The sequence below is a fragment of the Triturus cristatus genome, chromosome 4_2 (assembly GCF_964204655.1).
Source record: "Triturus cristatus chromosome 4_2, aTriCri1.1, whole genome shotgun sequence".
Classification (NCBI taxonomy): domain Eukaryota; kingdom Metazoa; phylum Chordata; class Amphibia; order Caudata; family Salamandridae; genus Triturus; species Triturus cristatus.
In genome coordinates, this window is record NC_140586.1 from 966,500,870 (window position 1) to 966,520,256 (window position 19,387).

The 19,387-nt window shown below is 43.9% G+C and overlaps 1 protein-coding gene across 1 annotated transcript in view; it reads right to left on the bottom strand.

Annotated features, from left to right (window-relative positions):
• Positions 1–1,759: 1,759 nt before the first annotated feature.
• Positions 1,760–19,387, bottom strand: part of LOC146839162 (uncharacterized) — a 49,133-nt gene continuing 31,505 nt past the window's right edge. The window contains exon 2 of the mRNA XM_085603161.1: positions 1,760–10,637. Within this exon, the coding sequence (XP_085459287.1) occupies positions 8,150–9,919 (1,770 nt within the window). The 5' untranslated portion in view covers positions 9,920–10,637 and the 3' untranslated portion in view covers positions 1,760–8,149. The remainder of the gene's footprint in view (positions 10,638–19,387) is intronic.

Genomic DNA, 19,387 nt, shown 5'->3' on the forward strand with positions numbered 1-19,387 from the left:
GTCCGTCTCTGTCTTGAAGGCGGTATTATCTCCTGGATATGTCCCATTATTGCAGGGGCCCGTCTCTGTCTTGAAGGCGGTATTATCTCCTGGATATATCCCATTGTTGGAGGGGCCCGTCTCTGTCTTGAAGGCGGTATGATCTCTTAGATATATCCCATTGTTGCAGGGGCTCGTCCCTGTCTTGATGGCAGTATTATCTCCTGGTTATATATCATTGTTGCTGGGGCCCGTCTCTGTCTTGAAGGCGTTATTATCTCTTGGATATATCCCATTGTTGCAGGGTCCGTCACTGTCTTGAAGGCGGTATTATCTCCTGGATATATCCCATTGTTGCAGGGGCCCGTCTCTGTCTTGAAGGCGGTATTATCTCCTGGATATATCCCATTGTTGCAGGGTCCGTCTCTGTCTTGAAGGCGGTATTATCTCCTGGATATGTCCCATTATTGCAGGGGCCCGTCTCTGTCTTGAAGGCGGTATTATCTCCTGGATATGTCCCATTATTGCAGGGGTCCGTCTCTGTCTTGAAGGCGGTATTATCTCCTGGATATATCCCATTGTTGCAGGGGTCCGTCTCTGTCTTGAAGGCGTTATTATCTCCTGGATATATCCCATTGTTGCAGGGGTCCGTCTCTGTCTTGAAGGCGGTATTATCTCCTGGATATATCCCATTGTTGCAGGGGCTCGCCTCTGTCTTGATGGCGGTATTATCTCCTGGTTATATATCATTGTTGCTGGGGCCCATCCCTGTCTTGAAGGCGGTATTATCTCTTGGATATATCCCATTGTTGCAGGGGCCCGTCTCTGTCTTGAAGGCGTTATTATCTCTTGGATATATCCCATTGTTGCAGGGGCCCGTCTCTGTCTTGAAGGCGGTATTATCTCCTGGATATATACCATTGTTGCAGGGGCTCATGTATCTATCCCTTTACCTGTGGAGGGAAAGCCTGGCTCATCAGCTCCACTGTCCAGTTTGGTCGTTGCCAGCTGTCGTCTCTTGGCATTGAGAAGATCTTTCATAGAAGGGTGACCCTTAGCGGGATTTCATCATCAGCTGGATGGACGGAGTTCAAACAAGAAATTCTGGCCCACAGGTTTGCAATCCAGCTTCAGGAGTGGCATGAGGACCATGTTGGGGTCAATCATGAGGCTGCCTGGCAGGCACTGGGGCTCCTGGGCAGATGTAAAGGCTACCCTCCCGCTGTTGTGTAGTTGTAGGCCCGTGAGCGAGGGCTCCAACGAGACACCAGTGGCAAACACAGTCCTAGGCCTTCCCCGGAGACTTTACTCTACCTCTCTTCCAGCTTTGGAAGCTCACATGGGCAAAGGTGCCCTGTTGCCCCTCTCGGCGGGCCCTTAACCACCGGAGCCACAGCAACAACCATGTTCTTATGCTCCATCTGAGGCTGGGAGGGGATTCATCTTCACAAGTCTCATGGCGGTATTGGAGGGGTACCGGGCCCATTCCAACAGCACCCCCAGGCATAGGAACAATTCCCAGGTCCAGGCTGCAGGTCTTAGGGGCTCATGATTTTGGCCTGACCGGGATTGGGCGGTGGAAGGCTCCTCAGCGAACGGAAATGAGGACGTGGTGATCAACGAAACTAAAATCCTCTGGCTGAGCCTGTGGCCTCCACTTAAAGCTTTAACTGACCAACAGTGTTACACAAGGCAATTCACACCGATGAGGAAGTCCCTAGACATTCAATTCAAGTATTCTCTATTCATATATAAGAAAATCACAGAAGAGTTGACAGAATGTGAGTGAATAAATCAATCAAGATTTATTTTAGAGTTAATGTACAGTAATGTATATTGCATGAAATCGTTCCATCAATAGTACAGAAAGATACATCAATGACAAAAATGCATATTAACATTAGCTAATCAATTCATAAACAGTAGTAGGGAAACAAGGAACTGCTGCATCAAATGTATAGCGTACATCTAAAGTCTAAAAACTAACTTAAAGGAATCCGTAGTGTAAAACACTAATGGCTAAATGAAACTTGCAGAAATATGTACCAGCAGCTTCCTCCGACCAATGGGTGACATGAATTATTAGGATAATTACATCAATTTATGACTTAAAACTCTTAAACCTCGTCAATTCCTCTCTAGTTTCAGTATGTTTCATACTTATGGACAATTATTATAGAACACTCAGGTCATGTGATGTTAGGAGGAAAGTTATTATATATTAACAGCTTCTCACCTAGCATTTTTTAAGTTGTTATTTCATTATAAGGGGAACAATACAGTGACAAAAGAATCTCGGCCAATTGCAATTCTGTTTCCCTGTTATTTGTCACTTCGGAGTCACACAACTGTAAGTCAGAGTGACTCTGTGCACCTCCTTATCCCGCACATCCGCATTGAAAGCTATGAAAAGATTTCTTAGCAGTCAACAAACCATTTAAATTAGTCAAAGATCCTCACTGCCCTCAGCCCAGGTGGAGAAGACAATTCATAGTGAATCCCCGCCATGTCATGCAGACAGGTAGCTATATGACTAAGAAGAAAAAAGTTACTTACCTGAGATAGCAATCTTTCTGATGGATACTCTTAGCTGCCTGCAGATTCCTCACCTTTATAATATTCCCAGGTGCCAGTCTGGATCCGGAAACTTCAAAGTTCTCACATCGCTGATGGGGAACGCTGGTTCGGATTAGCACCGGTAGCAACATCCGTTGACATCCCAATCCCAGCACAAGGACTTCAGTGTTCACCCATTTTGTACCAGCTTTGGAGGCCAGCAGACTGACTGACATCGATAGAGAGGTCAGTACCAAAATGAATTTGAGATCTTATTACTCTCCCTATAACATATCAACCAAACATGGAGGCGGGAGAGTCAATGAGGAATCTACTGGTAGATAGAGTATACACCAGAAATACTGTTACCGCGGGTAAGTAACCTTTCTTTTGATGGACTTGGTGAAGGGTCAACGCACTGACGGGGTGATGTCGCTGGAAAGAGATCAGATGTCCCTGCTCAATCTCCAGGCATGAAGATGGAGGCCTCACAAACTCGGATGCAGCACCATTCCCTCTGACTCGGAGAGAAGGTCTAGACTGCATGGCAGCTTGCGAAGGGGACTTATGGAGAAGCTCTGAAGTGCGATGAGAATGACTTGGGGCCGGTCTTGGCGTATCGTCCACAGACCCCAAAGGAATCAAGAGAAATGTGCAGATGAAAGTTCCACCTCAAGCGAAACGTGTCCCACAAAGATTCCATCAACGGATACCAGAGATAACATCGCCTGACAATGTTGGCTCTGACATTTAGAGACCCCGCTAGCTGATTGGTGGTGATCCAAATCCCCTGTTGGTGTGTCCCAGACGAGTCTCAATTCTTGCAGGCAAAGGAACTACTCCCCCTTGTTTACTGACATGAATATCTGTATGGACCAACCTTGGATGGAGGGGGGGGAAGGCTTTGAGCACCAGCCAAATTGCCTGCCGTTCCAGCAAGTTGAAAAGGAAAACCTGTTCTTCCAGAAACCAGAGGCTTCTGATCTCCAGATCTTCTGGGAGAGCTCCCCACTCTGAGGTGGGAGCATGCGTTACTACTCTAGCCACAGGTGAAGGGTGAGCAAAGGCCATCTTGCAACTCAGGTTCAACTTGTTCCCCCACCAAACCACTACTGCTGCAGAGCTGGGGGAGATTAAAATGGAGTCCAACAGGTCTCCCCCGAAATGTAGCCACTGCCTGCAGAGGCACCAGAGCAGACCCCTCACGTGCCAACATGCATGCAGTACTAGGAGAATGCAGGAGCCCATCAGACCTAGGAGTCAGAGGACCTCAGAACTGGGACTCACGCGCTTTGTTGGAATTAGGGAACCCATTACTGAATGTAGACAATCCTCTGCAGTGGAGGAAAGGCGTGAAGAAGGGCAGTGTCCTGTACTATGTGAACTGAAGCCGTTCGGAGGGCTGCAGGTGGGAGTTTGGCTCATTACTCAAGAAACCCAGGTTGAACGGCAGGGCTACACTTGTCAGTACATGGCAGGATACCGCCTTCAACAATCCAACTTTAATTAGCCAGTCAACCAAGTATGGGGAAATTGGTGTGCCCGACCTTTGCAAATGGGCTGCAACTCGATGTTAACTTAAACGGGTACACCACCTACAAAACGCAGATGCCTCAGATGCAAACACTAGATTGGGGTGTGGAAGTGCGCATCCTACAGGTGAAGTGACACCATCAAATCTCCAGCTTCCAATGCCAGTGATACATGGGCTAGGGTCTGCCTCTTGAACGTCTGCGTTTTGAGGGAGAAGTTCAATTCTCTGAGGTTCAGGATTAGACACGGAAAGCTGTCCTTTGGAACAGAGAAGCTGATTGTCTTCCATCTCTGATACTTGCACCACAGTCCCTTTCTGTAGTACTGCCAACTCTTGCTGAGAATGGGAAGATATATCCAGAACGGCTGGAGGGGGCAGAGGTGGATGGGGGTTGAGCCCCCACCTACGATTTGGAGGACCTACTGGTCTGAAGTAACAGCCTTAAAGGTCACCCCCTCACGCTGCGAGTGAGCTAGGATACACGATTAGATCTGCTTTTCTGCTGGTGTAGGGGAAGAGGAGAAGGAAGAGGAGGAGGAGATTTGCTGGATGGATCCACAGCCCTTTCCTTTGGCTCTGCCCCTAAACTGTTTGACCAGTGGATTTTTCTGCTGCTGGGATTGGAGCTGGTAAGGTGCATGTTGGCAAAAGGAGAATTCCCTCAACAAGACAACAAAAATTCTGAAATTGGTGATAATCTCTCGTAGCAGGAGGCAGCTGAAGTCTCAAAGAGTGGGGTGTAGCTTTGCTGGCCTTGAACTACTCTAATGCCAAATACGAACAGCCACTCCCTGTCAAACGGGAGGTCATAAGGTTGGCCTGGACATCAGGGGAGACGGCAGACGTGCATAACCAGGCCTGTCTACGGATGGAGACAGAAGTACCCATGGGTCTGAATACCAAACCAGCAGTGTCCAGTCTAGATTTTATTATGTGGAGCGATGCATTCTTACCATCTAAGGCCACCTCTCAGAAGTGCATCCTCACTTCCTCTGGCACGTGAGCTACAACCATCTGAGTCATAGCCCAAAGGGCATGGGTGTAGCACAGTCGCATGCAGTTTATATTTAATAACTCCAATGCTTTCTTTTCTGTTGAAAAAGTAATTTTACCCCAGGCCTCCACACGCTTACATTCTCTGACTGAGGGAACTGTTTAGAAGCTCCCAGCCGACTGTCCAGATGACCATGAAGCCTGAATAACTAAGCTTTCAGGTGAGGAACGGGAGGAGAGAAATGGAGGGTGCACTGTGGCAGCGTGCTACTGGGGAGTTCTGGAGAGGTGTCTAATCAGCTTGCAGAAGGCAGGCCAGTCCTTGCCGCCCAAGGTGTATACATTCAAAGAGTTTAAATCTGATCTGAATAGGTCATGGATCTTATTTCTGTACTCGTCTTCCCTGTGCGGTTTGGACGGAGGCACAACTTCAGGGTGCAGGCATCAGTAGTGGTGGGGATGCTATGTAGCAGGTTGAAGCAGCTTGGAGTATCTAAGATCTGGATCAAAGAAAGGACAAGTCTTTGTTGGTCCAGATGGAATGAAGCATAAAGCTGTCATAGTCAAGGGCATAAACATAGGGAGAGTGTACGACACATAGGGCCTGAAGTCATGCCAGATGGCACCAATGCCCTTGCGAAGATTGAGTATATAGCATTCAGAAATGTTGCTGGGTCAGAACCTGAAACTCGAGAAATGCAGGTGCTGGTGTCAGAACTGCTGGGAGACAGAGGCCTGGCACTGAAGGATCCTGGAAGTTCAAGGATGAATACGGTGGAGGTTCAAACTGTTCTGGGCCAGGTCCAATGAAATCAACGGAGCGGGGCAATTGAGGAAAGGGTCAACCACTTCAATGACAACTACCTATCCTACAGGGTTTGACCCCTGATCTCTTGGGAGGAGGCAGGAGGGTACTGCACTTGTGGGAATAATTTCTGTGAAAACCTCAAGACTCTCAGAGATGGTTTCCCTTTCTTTCTTCTTACATGAATATTTGATTGGTGAATTCCTTCCTCTATACAAGGCTGGGCAATGAGAACACTCTGCATCTGAGGGTTCCAACAACAAACAGGTCATTAAAGACGATTCAGAAAGCTGCAGTCAGTGGCATTTGTGGTCTGAGAAAGTCTCATGTTCATCACAGACTTTCAATATTTGCTCACAAGGCAGCATATATGTTACAACTTCAGCATTCACCAGAGGCGTTTATATAAAAAGAGGGCTCCTTTATGCTTTAAAACACAAACCTGAATATCAGATGGGCCAAGCCTGATTATCAGATGGGCCAAGCCTGATTATCAGATGGGCCAAGCCTGAATTTCAGATGGGCCAAGCCTGATTATCAGATGGGCCAAGCCTGAATTTCAGATGGGCCAAGCCTGAATATCAGATGGGCCAAGCCTGATTATCAGATGGGCCAAGCCTGATTATTAGATGGGCCAAGCCTGATTATCAGATGGGCCAAGCATGATTATCAGATGGGCCAAGCCTGATTATCAGATGGGCCAAGCCTGAATTTCAGATGGGCCAAGCCTGAATATCAGATGGGCCAAGCCTGATTATCAGATGGGCCAAGCCTGATTATTAGATGGGCCAAGCCTGATTATCAGATGGGCCAAGCCTGATTATTAGATGGGCCAAGACTGAATATCAGATGGGCCAAGACTGAATATCAGATGGGCCAAGCCTGAATATCAGATGGGCCAAGCCTGAATATCAGATGGGCCAAGCCTGAATATCAGATGGGCCAAGACTGAATATCAGATGGGCCAAGCCTGAATATCAGATGGGCCAAGCATGAATATCAGATGGGCCAAGCCTGAATATCAGATGGGCCAAGCCTGAATATCAGATGGGCCAAGCCTGAATATCAGATGGGCCGAGCCTGAATATCAGATGGGCCAAGCCTGAATATCGTTCATGTTTCTTTTCTTCTGAATCCCGATTTCTTTTCCAGTGCTTAGGTTTCAGAAATGTAAAGCAATGAGTCGATGATTCTCAATTCTAGCTCCTAACATCCTGAATTCTTTGCTGCTCGAGATTCAATCTTCGCTCAGCCGTCAAGCCTCAAGAAACCTATGAAGAATGACATTTTAAACATCTCTTTCTCATATCAATAAATCTGCCATCATGCACTGATTCTTTCCTTTCACCAGTTGGGATTTGATGGGAAGATGCTCGGCAAATAAGAAACTCCTCAAATATAGTTACATATAATTAATCTAACCGTGATTCATTTACATAGTCAGTGATGAGCAAACAAATCTCCCCAGGACCCAGCTGGATGCGGGACACCTCTGGGGCAGTGGGACTGTGGTTTGTGCGTTTACAGATGCACATGATGATGGAAAGGAGCATCGCTTGTCCTACGTCAGCGGTGGAGGGAGATCCCTTGCACTGCAACCATTAACCCCGAGAGTTACAGCTCACACTTTCCTACTTTCAATTCTACTTTTGGACACTGACGTCTGGCCGCTGTCACAGAACCATAAGTGATGCATAAAATGAACAAACACCACAATCGGATGTGAAAATTCCCCAATGTGTTTTTGTTAAATTGTTCGAGTGTGCTGAGTTTATAAGTTTCATCACTAATCCCTAAAGTAAGATGAAAACCTCTTACTGGTCCAAGTATTGTTTATGGTGTTGCTTTTTCAGGTAGCATGATCAGGTGTGCTTGGATGTTTTTCTTTCTTCTTTTCTGGTAGACGGGTCCTATATAATGTACTTTTTATCTTCTGGCATTGGAATGTCCCACATGATTGTAATGTTATCATCTTCTGCAATTTACTGATAGCTTTGGCAACATGATAATCGACTACAGAGTTTCACACATTCAGTGCTTTTGAACGGCTTTTCACCTCTGTGTGCTCGTTCATGATTCTTTAATGTTGAAGATTCATTAAAACTACTTCCACATTCACTGCAATGGTATAGTTTTTACCCTGTGTGTATTCGCTGATGTCATTCGAGATCTGATAACTGACAAAACCTCTTCACACATTCATTGCAATGGTATGTTCTTTCCCTGTGCATGTTCACTGGTGTACATGGAGGTGTGTTAACTGACTAAAGCTCTTCACACATTCATTGCTTTTCCACTGTGTGTGTTTGTTGATGCCTTTGGAGGTGTGATAACCGACTAAACTGTTTCAAACATTCACTGCAATTGTATGGTTTTTCCCCTGTGTGTGTTTGATAATGTCTTTCAAGGTGTGTTAACCGACTAAAGCTCTTCTCACACTCACTACAATGGTATGGTTTTTCTCCTCTGTGTGTTCGCTGATGACTATATAGGTTTGATAATTGACTAAAGCTCTTCCCACATTCAATGCAATTGAATGGTTTTTCCCCTGTGTGTATTAGCTGATGTCTTTGTAGGTCTGATAAGTGACAAAAACTCTTCACACATTCATTGCAGTTGAATGGTTTTTCCCCCGTGTGTATCCGCTGATGATTCCTTAATGTTGAAGATTGACTAAAACTACTTCCACATTCACTGCAATGATATGGTTTTTCCCCTGTGTGTGTTCGCTGATGACTTCTTAATGTTGAAGATGTGCTAAAACTACTTCCACATTCACTGCAATGGTATAGTTTTTCTCCTGTATGTATTTGCTGATGTCTTTGGAGATGTGATAGCTGACTGTATGTTTTCACACATTCATTGCAATGGTATGGTTTTTCCCCTGTGTGTGTTTGCTGATGTCTTTGGAGGTGTGATAACAGACTAAAGCTTTTCACACATTCATTGCAGTGGTATGGTTTTTCCCCTGTGTGCGTTCGGTGATGTCTTTGGAGGTGTGATAACCGACTAAAGGTCTTCATACATTCATTGCAACTGTATGGTTTTTCACCTGTGTGTGTTCGCTGATGTAGCTGTAGATGCGATAACCGACTAAAGCTCTTAACACATTCACTGCAATGGTATGGTTTTTCACCTGTGTGTGTTCGCTGATGTAGCTGTAGCTGTGATAACCGACTAAAGCTCTTCACACATTCATTGCAATGGTATGGTTTTTCCCCAGTGTGTGTTCGATGATGTCTTTGGAGGTGTGATAACCGACTAAAGCTCTTCACACACTCATTGCAATGGTATGGTTTTTCGCCTGTGTGTGTTTGCAGATGTCTTTGGAGGTGTGATAACAAACTAAAGCTCTTTGAACATTCATTGCAATGGTATGGTTTTTCCCCTGTGTGTGTTGGCTGATGTCCTTCAAGGTGTGATAACCGACTAAATAATGTTTGATAATGTCTTTCAAGGTGTGTTAATCGACTAAAGCTCTTCCCACATTCACTACAATGGTATGGTTTTTCCCCTGTGTGTGTTCGCTGATGACTATATAGGTTTGATAATTGACTAAAGCTCTTCACACATTCACTGCACTTGAATGGTTTTTCCCCTGTGTGAGTTTGCTGATGTCTTTGGAGGTGTGATAACAGATTAAAGCTTTTCACACATTCATTACAATGGTATAGTTTTTCCCTTGTGTGTGTTTGGTTATGTCTTTCAAGGTGTGATAACCGGCTAAAGCTCTTCACAAATTCACTGCAATGGTATGGTTTTTCCCCTGTGTGTGTTCGCTGATGTAGCTGTAGGTGTGATAACCGACTAAATGGCTTTTCCACAGTGTGTGTTTGCAGATGCTCTTTTAGGAGTGCTAAATGACTAAAGCTTTGCACACATTCAGTGCAATGGAACAGTTCTTCTGTGTGTGTTTGCTGATGGTGCATTAGTAGCGATGATAAACTAAAGATTTCACTGTGTGTGTATGATTCTTCTTCCTTGGTTAGTGTCTCTGGGTCAGGTATATCTTTATCCACTTCCCATGACTGGGTTTCCTGAAGGGCCGACATGGTTGATAAAGCGTTGTGTTGTCTCACTTTTCCTGTATGTGTTGGTATTTAGGCTATTTGATTTCCAATTTAAAAATAAAGTTCAATGGTCAAAAAATAGGCGCCACACTTCTAATATGTGTCAGGCTTCCTTGCGAGCGATTGTGTCCTTAGAATGGATTACAGTTTTGATTTTTGAGGGTAAAGATTATTCTTCCATCTGGCCAGAACAAATTGGGACTGTACTATATCTTTTAGACAGCAGAACTCCTCTTTCCTTTCTCCGTCATTTGTTTGTCTCCACTCCGTTGTCCTTTTCTCTGACTGCTGAGGTATAGCCAGGAAGAGTTTATATTACATCTAGAGCACTGAATGATGGTATGTTATCATTTTAGGAATCACAGCACTGTTGTAACCACATCATACCGATCCCATGATCACAGCCGGTGTTAGATGCCTGTTTATACAGGTGCTGGTTTGTCAGTGTTGTTACCTCCATTTTCCAGATGTCATTTCTTCATCTTGTGGCGTGGAGGTGCACAGCGCAGACTCGTACATTCAGTGAAAAGTCCTCACAGCTTCTTCCAGGATCTGTCCGTTTATGGTCAGGCTCCTCTGTCGCCGGATGCACTTATGCTTTCCTGTGTACTGGTCCTTCTTACTTATGACCGTTGTTTTGCAGAGTTAAAGTATTATCTTCATTATTCAGAATCATTCTGTGCATTCCAGACGTTCTGTCCTGTTGAATGTAAAAAGATGTATAATGACTAAATGCAAATGAAACAGAATTGAATACACAATAATTATCTGGTTGTAGAAGACATCTCTCCTCTATAATCTTTGAACTTATCAAGGAATATTTCACCATACACAGCCATTTACTTAAATTCACATCACATTTAATTAACTTCTGAAAAGGATGTGATCTACCAGTGTTCACATAATACAATATCTATATTCTTAATTTGTAAAGCGAGAAAATATCACACCTTAAGGTATTCAAGGCGCTGGGAGCCGTCGGGAAGATTAAGTGAACTATTGCCCAGAGTCACATGGTGCTGAGCTGAGCTGCTGCTAGCGCCGGGATCGATCTGTGATCCCACGCGCCGGAGTCAGCCACTATCTCCCCATTCACAGAGTAACTCAGTAAAGAAATTGCACTCATGGAGCACTATATGCTACAGGTAGAGCTTAAGGTAGATGCACATGGACAAGAGTTCATTAAAGAACAGATTGTGGAAGAAAGAGGATCAGGATTTGATGCTCTGTCTTCAGTTTCAGGAAGTATCTACCAAAGGTGACTCTTCTGAAAGTATGTAACCAAGGTAACTGCGTTCACAAACGTCAGTGCTTTCCTGGTCACACTGGATCAGCTCAAGTGCCAACTCATGTCTTTACCTTGCTGTCCGTTAAGTAATAGTTGCTCTTTCTCAGCCCCCCAGGGTTGGTTCAGGCATTTCTGGTTTCCTCTAACCTGAAAGATTGGAACATTATCATGTGAGGAGGTAGATTTTGTTATTGCTGTAACATCAATCCATCTCCCTAAAACTAGTGCAATTTGCTGGGCCTGGTTGTGGCTGCACACATTATATAGAAAAGAGATTCTTTAATTCTCCCTAAAGTAGATAAAGTTCAGCCCTTGTTGCATTTCAAGATGCATCTCTTTGCAAAACAGAGTGAGGGGTTCATTTTAATGTCCCAGATTTACATCATGCTCACAGATAAGGCAAACAAACTTTGATTTCTAATGTAACATTCAACAACATCAGTCATTTAGTTCTTATTATAGACAGTCTATGACAACCAATAAGCCAACAGATGTGTGCATATTCATCATTTTTCCCTTTTTTAACTTTAGTGGACAGCCAACTTAGTGTTGTCCATTTGGTGCCCAGGAAGCTACTTTGTGACCAGATGGGGCTTTGCCAGTGTGGGAGGAGGTGCACAGGTAGGTTCTTAGGAGGTGCAAATGAGAAGGTGCACTGGTAGGTGCATATGAGGTTCAAACAGAGGAAGTGCACAGGTAGGTGCTTATGAGATACAAAGAGAGGAGGCTCACAGGTAGGTGCTTATGGGATACAAAGAGAGGAGGTGCACAGGTAGGTGCTTATGAGGTATAAACAGAAGAGGTGCACAGGTAGGTGCATGTTAGTTTCCAGGTCTGCTTCCATCTGTAATGCGTGGTGTATTGGTGTAATGCATTCTATTCCTACGGCCTCACATGAGCACTTGTTACAATGGTTTTAGCACTTTGACCCTTTAGTTGAGGGGAGCAGAGCCTCAGAAAGCACAACACCTGGAGGATGCCTACCTCGAGGGGGAGATCCAGATGAGTGTTCAGGTGTCAGACAATATGAGCTTGGGAGACAAAAGGATCCTTAGAAATGCTCTTGGGGCGTTCCCACAAGAGACCCAAGGATCATTAGCTATCAGTTCACTCTCTCAGACTTGGATCCTTTTTCCAGAGCGGCTGGGACTACCTATGCCTCTAGCCGCCTTCCGCACCCCCTCTTCCTGTAATGCTGGTTCTCTCTCCTCCTATAACACTTGTTGTAGACTTTGGTCCTGATTAGAGTTTGGTGGACAGGTTATTGCATCACAAACATGGAAGATATCCTGTCCACTTTATTAAAATTACCACAAGAACAAATGCACTTTAATAGGACGGACGGGATACCCATCACATTTGTGATGGAGTAACCCGTCCACTGAAATCAAAATCAGACCAAAGGCCATGTCCAATGTCTGTTCTGTGTGACACCCAACTCATCCTCTCTCTCACGGCGAAACCGGAAGACACCAGACTCCGTTTCCAGGAAGGAATGAAGAATGTGGCAGCCTGGATGAAGGACAGCTGTCTGAAGCTCAACTCAGAGAAGACGAGGTCCTCATCCTCGGACCCTGCTCATCCGCCTGGGATCCTCCGCAAGAACCTCAAATGGATCCCCCCCAACTGCAGAAAGACTGCCACCCATGCATTCATAACCAGCAGATTGGACTATGGCGACACATTGTACACCGGAATCAACAGAGGTCTACTACACAGACGTCAGGCGATCCAGAACGCCGCCGCCAGACTGATCCTTGGGACTCCACATCACAAACACATGACCCAACACCTGCGAGAGCTCCACTGGCTCCCCATCGAGAAGAGGGTCACCTTCAAACTCCTCACCCACGCCTACAAATCCCTCAACAACATCGGACCCAAATACTTCAACGAGAGAGTCTCCTTCCATGTACCCAAAAGGAACCTCCGCTCCGCTGACCTCGCCCTGGCAGAGGTCCCCCGCATCCACAGAACCAGAACCGTCAGGAGAGCCTTCTACATCGCAGCCAAGACCTGGAACGAACCCCCCGTGGACATCAGACGCACCCCAACCCTGCGAACCTTCAGGAAGGACCTCAAGACCTGGCTCTTCGAATAACCTGATGCTGCGTCTGATCCAGAACTGGCACCCCCTAGCGCCTTGAGACCCTCACGTGTGAGTAGTGCGCTTTACAAACCCTTGATTGATTGATTGATTGATTGTGTCAGAAAGTCTCAATTGTATTAACGGGAGAGTGCTATCACACCACTGCTGTGACTTGGAGTCATACTGTCACCCTTGCTGTGTTTCTTTTCCAAGCACCTGTCACTGATGGTCATGAATTGACCAGAGTCGATTTTCTAATTGGTACACTCTGTTTTGAGTGACCAATTCTCTTAATGATTTTTATCCATATTTTTTCAATGTGCATTGTCACAGAAGAGGTCTGACTGCAGGTACTGGAGGCTTCCCTGGGATTTAAAGAACCATTATAGTACACCCAGGCTAGTCTCCTGCAGCCATGCATTACAATGGATTCTGGGTATTTGAATATTTTTGTTACTTCATTTTCCTTGGTTCTGTAAAGACAAAGCAAGCCAAATAATGCATAATACGCGCCTCAGTCTTAAAAAAAAATTAGAGTTTACAACAGTGAACACTTGAGAAATCTAAATTCTGAGCATCCATGCAACGTCGGGGAAAGTGCATACTGGGCTGAGAATATAATCAGATGGCAGAAAAGAAAGGAGGTGGAAAAGAGAAAAGACTGGATGAAAAGTGGGAAAAACCCTGTATCTCCAAGGGGTCAGCCTTAAAATACAGATGAAATTTAGAACTTAGCTAAGAGACACTTTTTGAGTCGATTTGAACACTTTCATGGAGTGAGTGGATCTGAAATGAACTGGTAGGGGCCCCAGATCCTCCGGACTTTGGCAGTGAAGGACTTTTGAAGGTGGACATCTTTGTCAAATGAGGAAACTTGAGGGAGCGACTCACTTCCTAGAGTTCTGGTCTTGCTGGATAGCTCAAGCTTTCAAGAAGAGATGGCGGTCGGTTAATTTAGACAGTTAGTGGGGGAGGCATTGTGCTGACGACTCACTTTGAACAAGGTTTCCAAGACCTGTGCGAGGATCTTGGTTGGAGAAGGTAACCCATGAAATTCCAAGAAAGAAACCTGCAGTGAGTAGGCAAATGGCAAACATTCCAACCCAGAAAGCATTTTACAGGACGTTGTCATGAGCTTTATGTGTTTCCCATTTTTGTGGTCTGTATTTTATTCATTCATTCATTCATGGATAGATTTTGTTATAAAGATATGTTTTTGTTTTTCATTCACTAGTATATTATGTATTATTTTGATACTGCAACAAATACTTCATATAATATATGTTAGAGGTTTGAGTTAGATACGTGTTAAGTTTAAACAGGAATGCAATGGAATTCATATGCATATGTATGCATTTTATATCACAAATCACGTCTGCCTCATTTCAAGATATTGAAAAAAGTGTATTTAACCTCAATTTACAGGCATTTCGTCAAAGAGGACATCTTGTGATTTCCAGAACGAATAAGGCTTGTGATCCAGACATTTCAGCCGTGAAGACCATGGACTTGTAGCGCAGCTCGAGTCACTCTCTGTACTCTTAGAGGATGGAATTCTAAAAAGAGGCACTACCCGACCTTGTCTCTGAAGCAGCGCACAGTAGCAGACTGAGAAAACATCTTGTAAAGTAAGCGCTTCAGGGCCTTATAAGTAACTGATCTAGGCACTTTCCATGCTGAATAAGTATAACTGAGCTAAGGCCTTGAAAGGAGGGGTTCCACCATAGAGTGATTATACAAAAAACCATTTAACCATGTTACCACTTTTTCAAATTTACTGTTTTATTGCTCATATCTTCAAGCTCGTTCTGTTTATACTAGTTACATATATTCATAATATTTGGACTTGGATAGGTCATTAAGTTTCATTAAACCTTCTAAAATATATGGTGTGGATTTCTTCTGTGTGGTCACTCATGTGGGGAAGGAGCTCTGGAACTCACTTATAAATAATCCTGTGAGTCTTTAATGACTGATCGTTGTGTTGTCCAATAAACACTATCTTGAAGTAAGAGTGACTCACTTATATATAATACTGTGAGTCTTAAAGGACTGATCGTTGTGTTGTCCAATGCACACTATCTTGGAGTAAGAATGAACTCACTTATAAATAATCCTGTGAGTCTTAAAGGACTGATCGTTGTGTTGTCCAATAGACACTACCTTGGAGTAAGAGTGACTCACTTGTATATAATACTGTGAGTCTTAAAGGACTGATCGTTGTGTTGTCCAATGCACACTATCTTGGAGTAAGAATTAACTCACTTATAAATAATCCTTTGAGTCTTAAAGTACTGATCCTTGTGTTGTCCAATAGACACTACCCTGGAGTAAGAGTGACTCACTTATATATAATCCTGTGAGTCTTAAAGGACTGATCGTTGTGTTGTCCAATGCACACTATCTTGGAGTAAGAATGAACTCACTTATAAATGATCCTTTGAGTCTTAAAGGACTGATCGTTGTGTTGTCCAATAGACACTACCTTGGAGTAAGAGTGACTCACTTATATATAATACTGTGAGTCTTAAAGGACTGATCGTTGTGTTGTCCAATGCACACTATCTTGGAATATGAGTTGGGAGATCTGAGGGTTGAAGGATCTCCTTCCTTATAACTGTGGGGTCGGTGAAGCCTTAACTCCTCAGAGAGTTAGGATTTCTAAATCTAGGACATATTTACTCTTAGATGTTCAAAAGCACACCTTGGCACCCAACTAGGGCCAGCGTTTGATTAATCCTGGGGGACACGCACTAGACCCTACGCATTATACCTAAAAGGGCATATTGGGTAGGGTCCATTTTAATATTGATTACATCTAAGGAGCTAAGGAGCTCCTTATTAGCTGTAGGATTTGTTAAACGTGTAATTAAAAATAGATTTCTCCATTTCAATTTTATCAGTTTGAATCACATTATGAAATGGCTACACAAAAAGGGCAAATTTTAGGGGTTAATTGACAGAGTACCTCAACAGGACAAGGGTACCCCGAGGCAGGGGGCATATTCATTTGAGTAGTCTCAGCACATGCAGCATATCCCTTTCAAACATTTTATTCATCAGTGGTTAGCGAACCTGTAGATCTTGCAACTACACATTTAACAATTTACAGAGCTTGTGCTATTTCTGCAAATTATGACCAATGCACATGCAGTGGAAGACTACCAGTGCTCGAGCAGTCATAAAAGACTTGCAGTGCCTAGTAGTAATGGAAGCAGTTCATTCCTTTCGAGCTCTACTTTCACCGCTAAGGCTGTTATGGAAGCTATGTCTGCTCTTAGAGTACGTCTGCTGTTCTTGCACCTGTTCCTTCTGGAATGTGGTTCAGTGAGCCAATAGTACACCTGAAGCAAGCCTTCATGGTTAGGGTTTTGAACTCATGATTGGTGTGGTTTCATGGATTTTATGGGATTCAGTGAGCACTTACTAATTTACCTAGAAGAATATTAGATGATTACACTCTTCTAAAGCTTTACTTGGTCCAGGAAACGGGGTCTCTCCTCCTCCTTTGAAGGGTGTCATAAAGCACAGATTGCTGGGAGGGTGGTGGATTGACCAATGTAAAAAGGAGTCTCAACTTTTGTAAAAAAGCATTTGCAATGCAATAGGTCTCGCATTTGCAATGCCTTTTATTTATCTGTTTTGATAATTAACACATGAATAAAAGACATTGTCATTTACAATGGCACAAACTCTCGTAAATGCGAGACCTATTTCATTTCAAAGAAGCGGCCGCTATTGTCCCAGGCTACTTGGAAAATGAAAGCACGCGAGGCACGCTAAATGTTGCAGTAAAGCATGTTGTGCCTGCAGTAGGAAACGCATTAAAAAAAATAGTTTTTACAGACTAAATTAGATATACCGTGGAACAACCAAAGTAAAAGGGACAGTCACCATGGGAGGTTACAAATGAAGACAGGCGGTACTAATGAGGGACTAATAAGCCTATTAACAAATCAGAAGTCAGCATTTACAAAGGGCAAGGACACAAGTCACTTAAAAATATGGGCGGAGAGTGGGCAGGGCTTCAAGTTCATGCTCTAATACAGCATGCCTCGCAGAGCAGCGCATGCGCTACCCAGGCTCGACCTAAAAAACATATGTGGCACATCCTTCTCTGTTCAAGCAACCAAACTATGGAACTTTTTACCTCCAAACATAAGATCCACGGATAACTACCTTATCAAAGAAGTTTACTCAAGAATTGGTTCTGATCATAACTATTCATCTACAATTGCTTTACTATTGTATGAAAATATATATATATATATATTACCTACTGGCGGTCGCCAGTAGGTAGTTATAGTTAGGACCCTCTTACCATAGGAAATCCGCAACATTCTATTTTGAATAACTTTGGCGCCGGTCGACGAATCCTCGTGAATTTTTCAAAATAGGTGGGGCGCTCCGCTCCGCTCCTACCCTGAAAGTCTCGGGGGGATTCGTCAAGCGGGGGCTGAGATAAAAGGGGGGGTCCCAAAACGCGTTTTTCCCATGCATTTTTCCATAGGACCTTTAGACAGAGCTACAGCCCGAACGGCTGAACAGAATTAAATGACTTTTGGCAGAGAGGTAGTCCTCAGGTCAAGGAAGTGCCTTTTGTAGGTTTGGTGTAAATCTGTTCAGTAGATTCTGAGAAAATAGCCTTTAAATCAATATAAATATCTGAGCCAGCTTACGGTGCGCTTACGGTGCGCTTACCGTACGCGTACGGTGACGTGCACGAGCGCGATTCTGATTGGCTCTTAGATCTTAGTAAACAGTCGAATCGGCCGAAACCAGGAAGCGGCGGCCGCCATTTTCTCTCTCGCACTCTGACTGGGGCAGCATAAATGAAGCCAAAAAATGTCTAAAGGGGCAGTATTTTGAGATCATAACCACCCAGCAGTGATATACGGGTCCCCAAAACAACCCCCAAGGCCCCAAAAAAATGTTTTTTTTTTTTCGAAAAATCGCCGATTACGCTTACCGTACGCGTACGGTAAAAATTTTAATAACAAAAAAAAATTATCCACACTCTCCCCACCCCGTGAGCAAACGGTGCCCGAAGGGCAACATTAGTGCATGGCATATAATTTTTTCTGAAAATAATAAAGAATACATTTCACAACGATGCACATAATATGTCCCCCATGTGCGCACGGTGCGCGAAGCGCAGCGCGCGTACATGGGCCATCCCGCGTAACGTGGGCACGCGGTGCACGGCACTAACTGCGTAAAGTGGGCGCGCGGTGCGCGAAGCGCACTGCGTGCTCACTGTGCGCGCACGGTGCGCGAAGCGCACCGTGCGCGCACGGAACGAACTGCGTTAACTGGGCGCGCACGCCACGAATGGCGTAAAGTAAGTTAGCATTTAAAAAACCGTACAAATTCACTGAAAAAACCATAGGTTTCACACACGTTATAGTTAGGAATTAGCATTTAAAAAACCTTGCTAATTCACTGAAAAAACCATAGGTTTCACACATGTTATAGTTAGCTGTACATTTCACTCGTAAAAAACCAATGAAATTCCCCCGTTATAGTTAGTGCAGGTAACTATAACTCACGCGACCGCAATCTTTTGCTGATGACATATGTGTCTGTATGAAAAAAAAATATTTGTAATATATGTATAGCTTAAATTTAATGGAAGAAGACATGGGCAAATAAGTGTCTAAATACAGTATTAGCATCAGCAGAGGATTGCGGTCGCGTGAGTTATAGTTGCCTGCACTAACTATAACGGGGGAATTTCATTGGTTTTTTACGAGTAAAATGTACAGCTAACTATAACATGTGTGAAACCTATGGTTTTTTCAGTGAATTTGCAAGGTTTTTTAAATGCTAATTCCTAACTATAACGTGTGTCAAACCTATGGTTTTTTCAGTGAATATATATATATATATGCTATAAAAACAAATAAATTAGCTCAAAATACAGCAACACTTGAAAGTCTGAGTTTATTAAATACAACTAAATCTAGATATATTACCTTTCTTACACATATATTCCTTCCATGTACTTAGGTATTTTTATATTTATTACTTTACTCTTAATTCAGCATCTCCAATGCACTACCCTATATCTCAC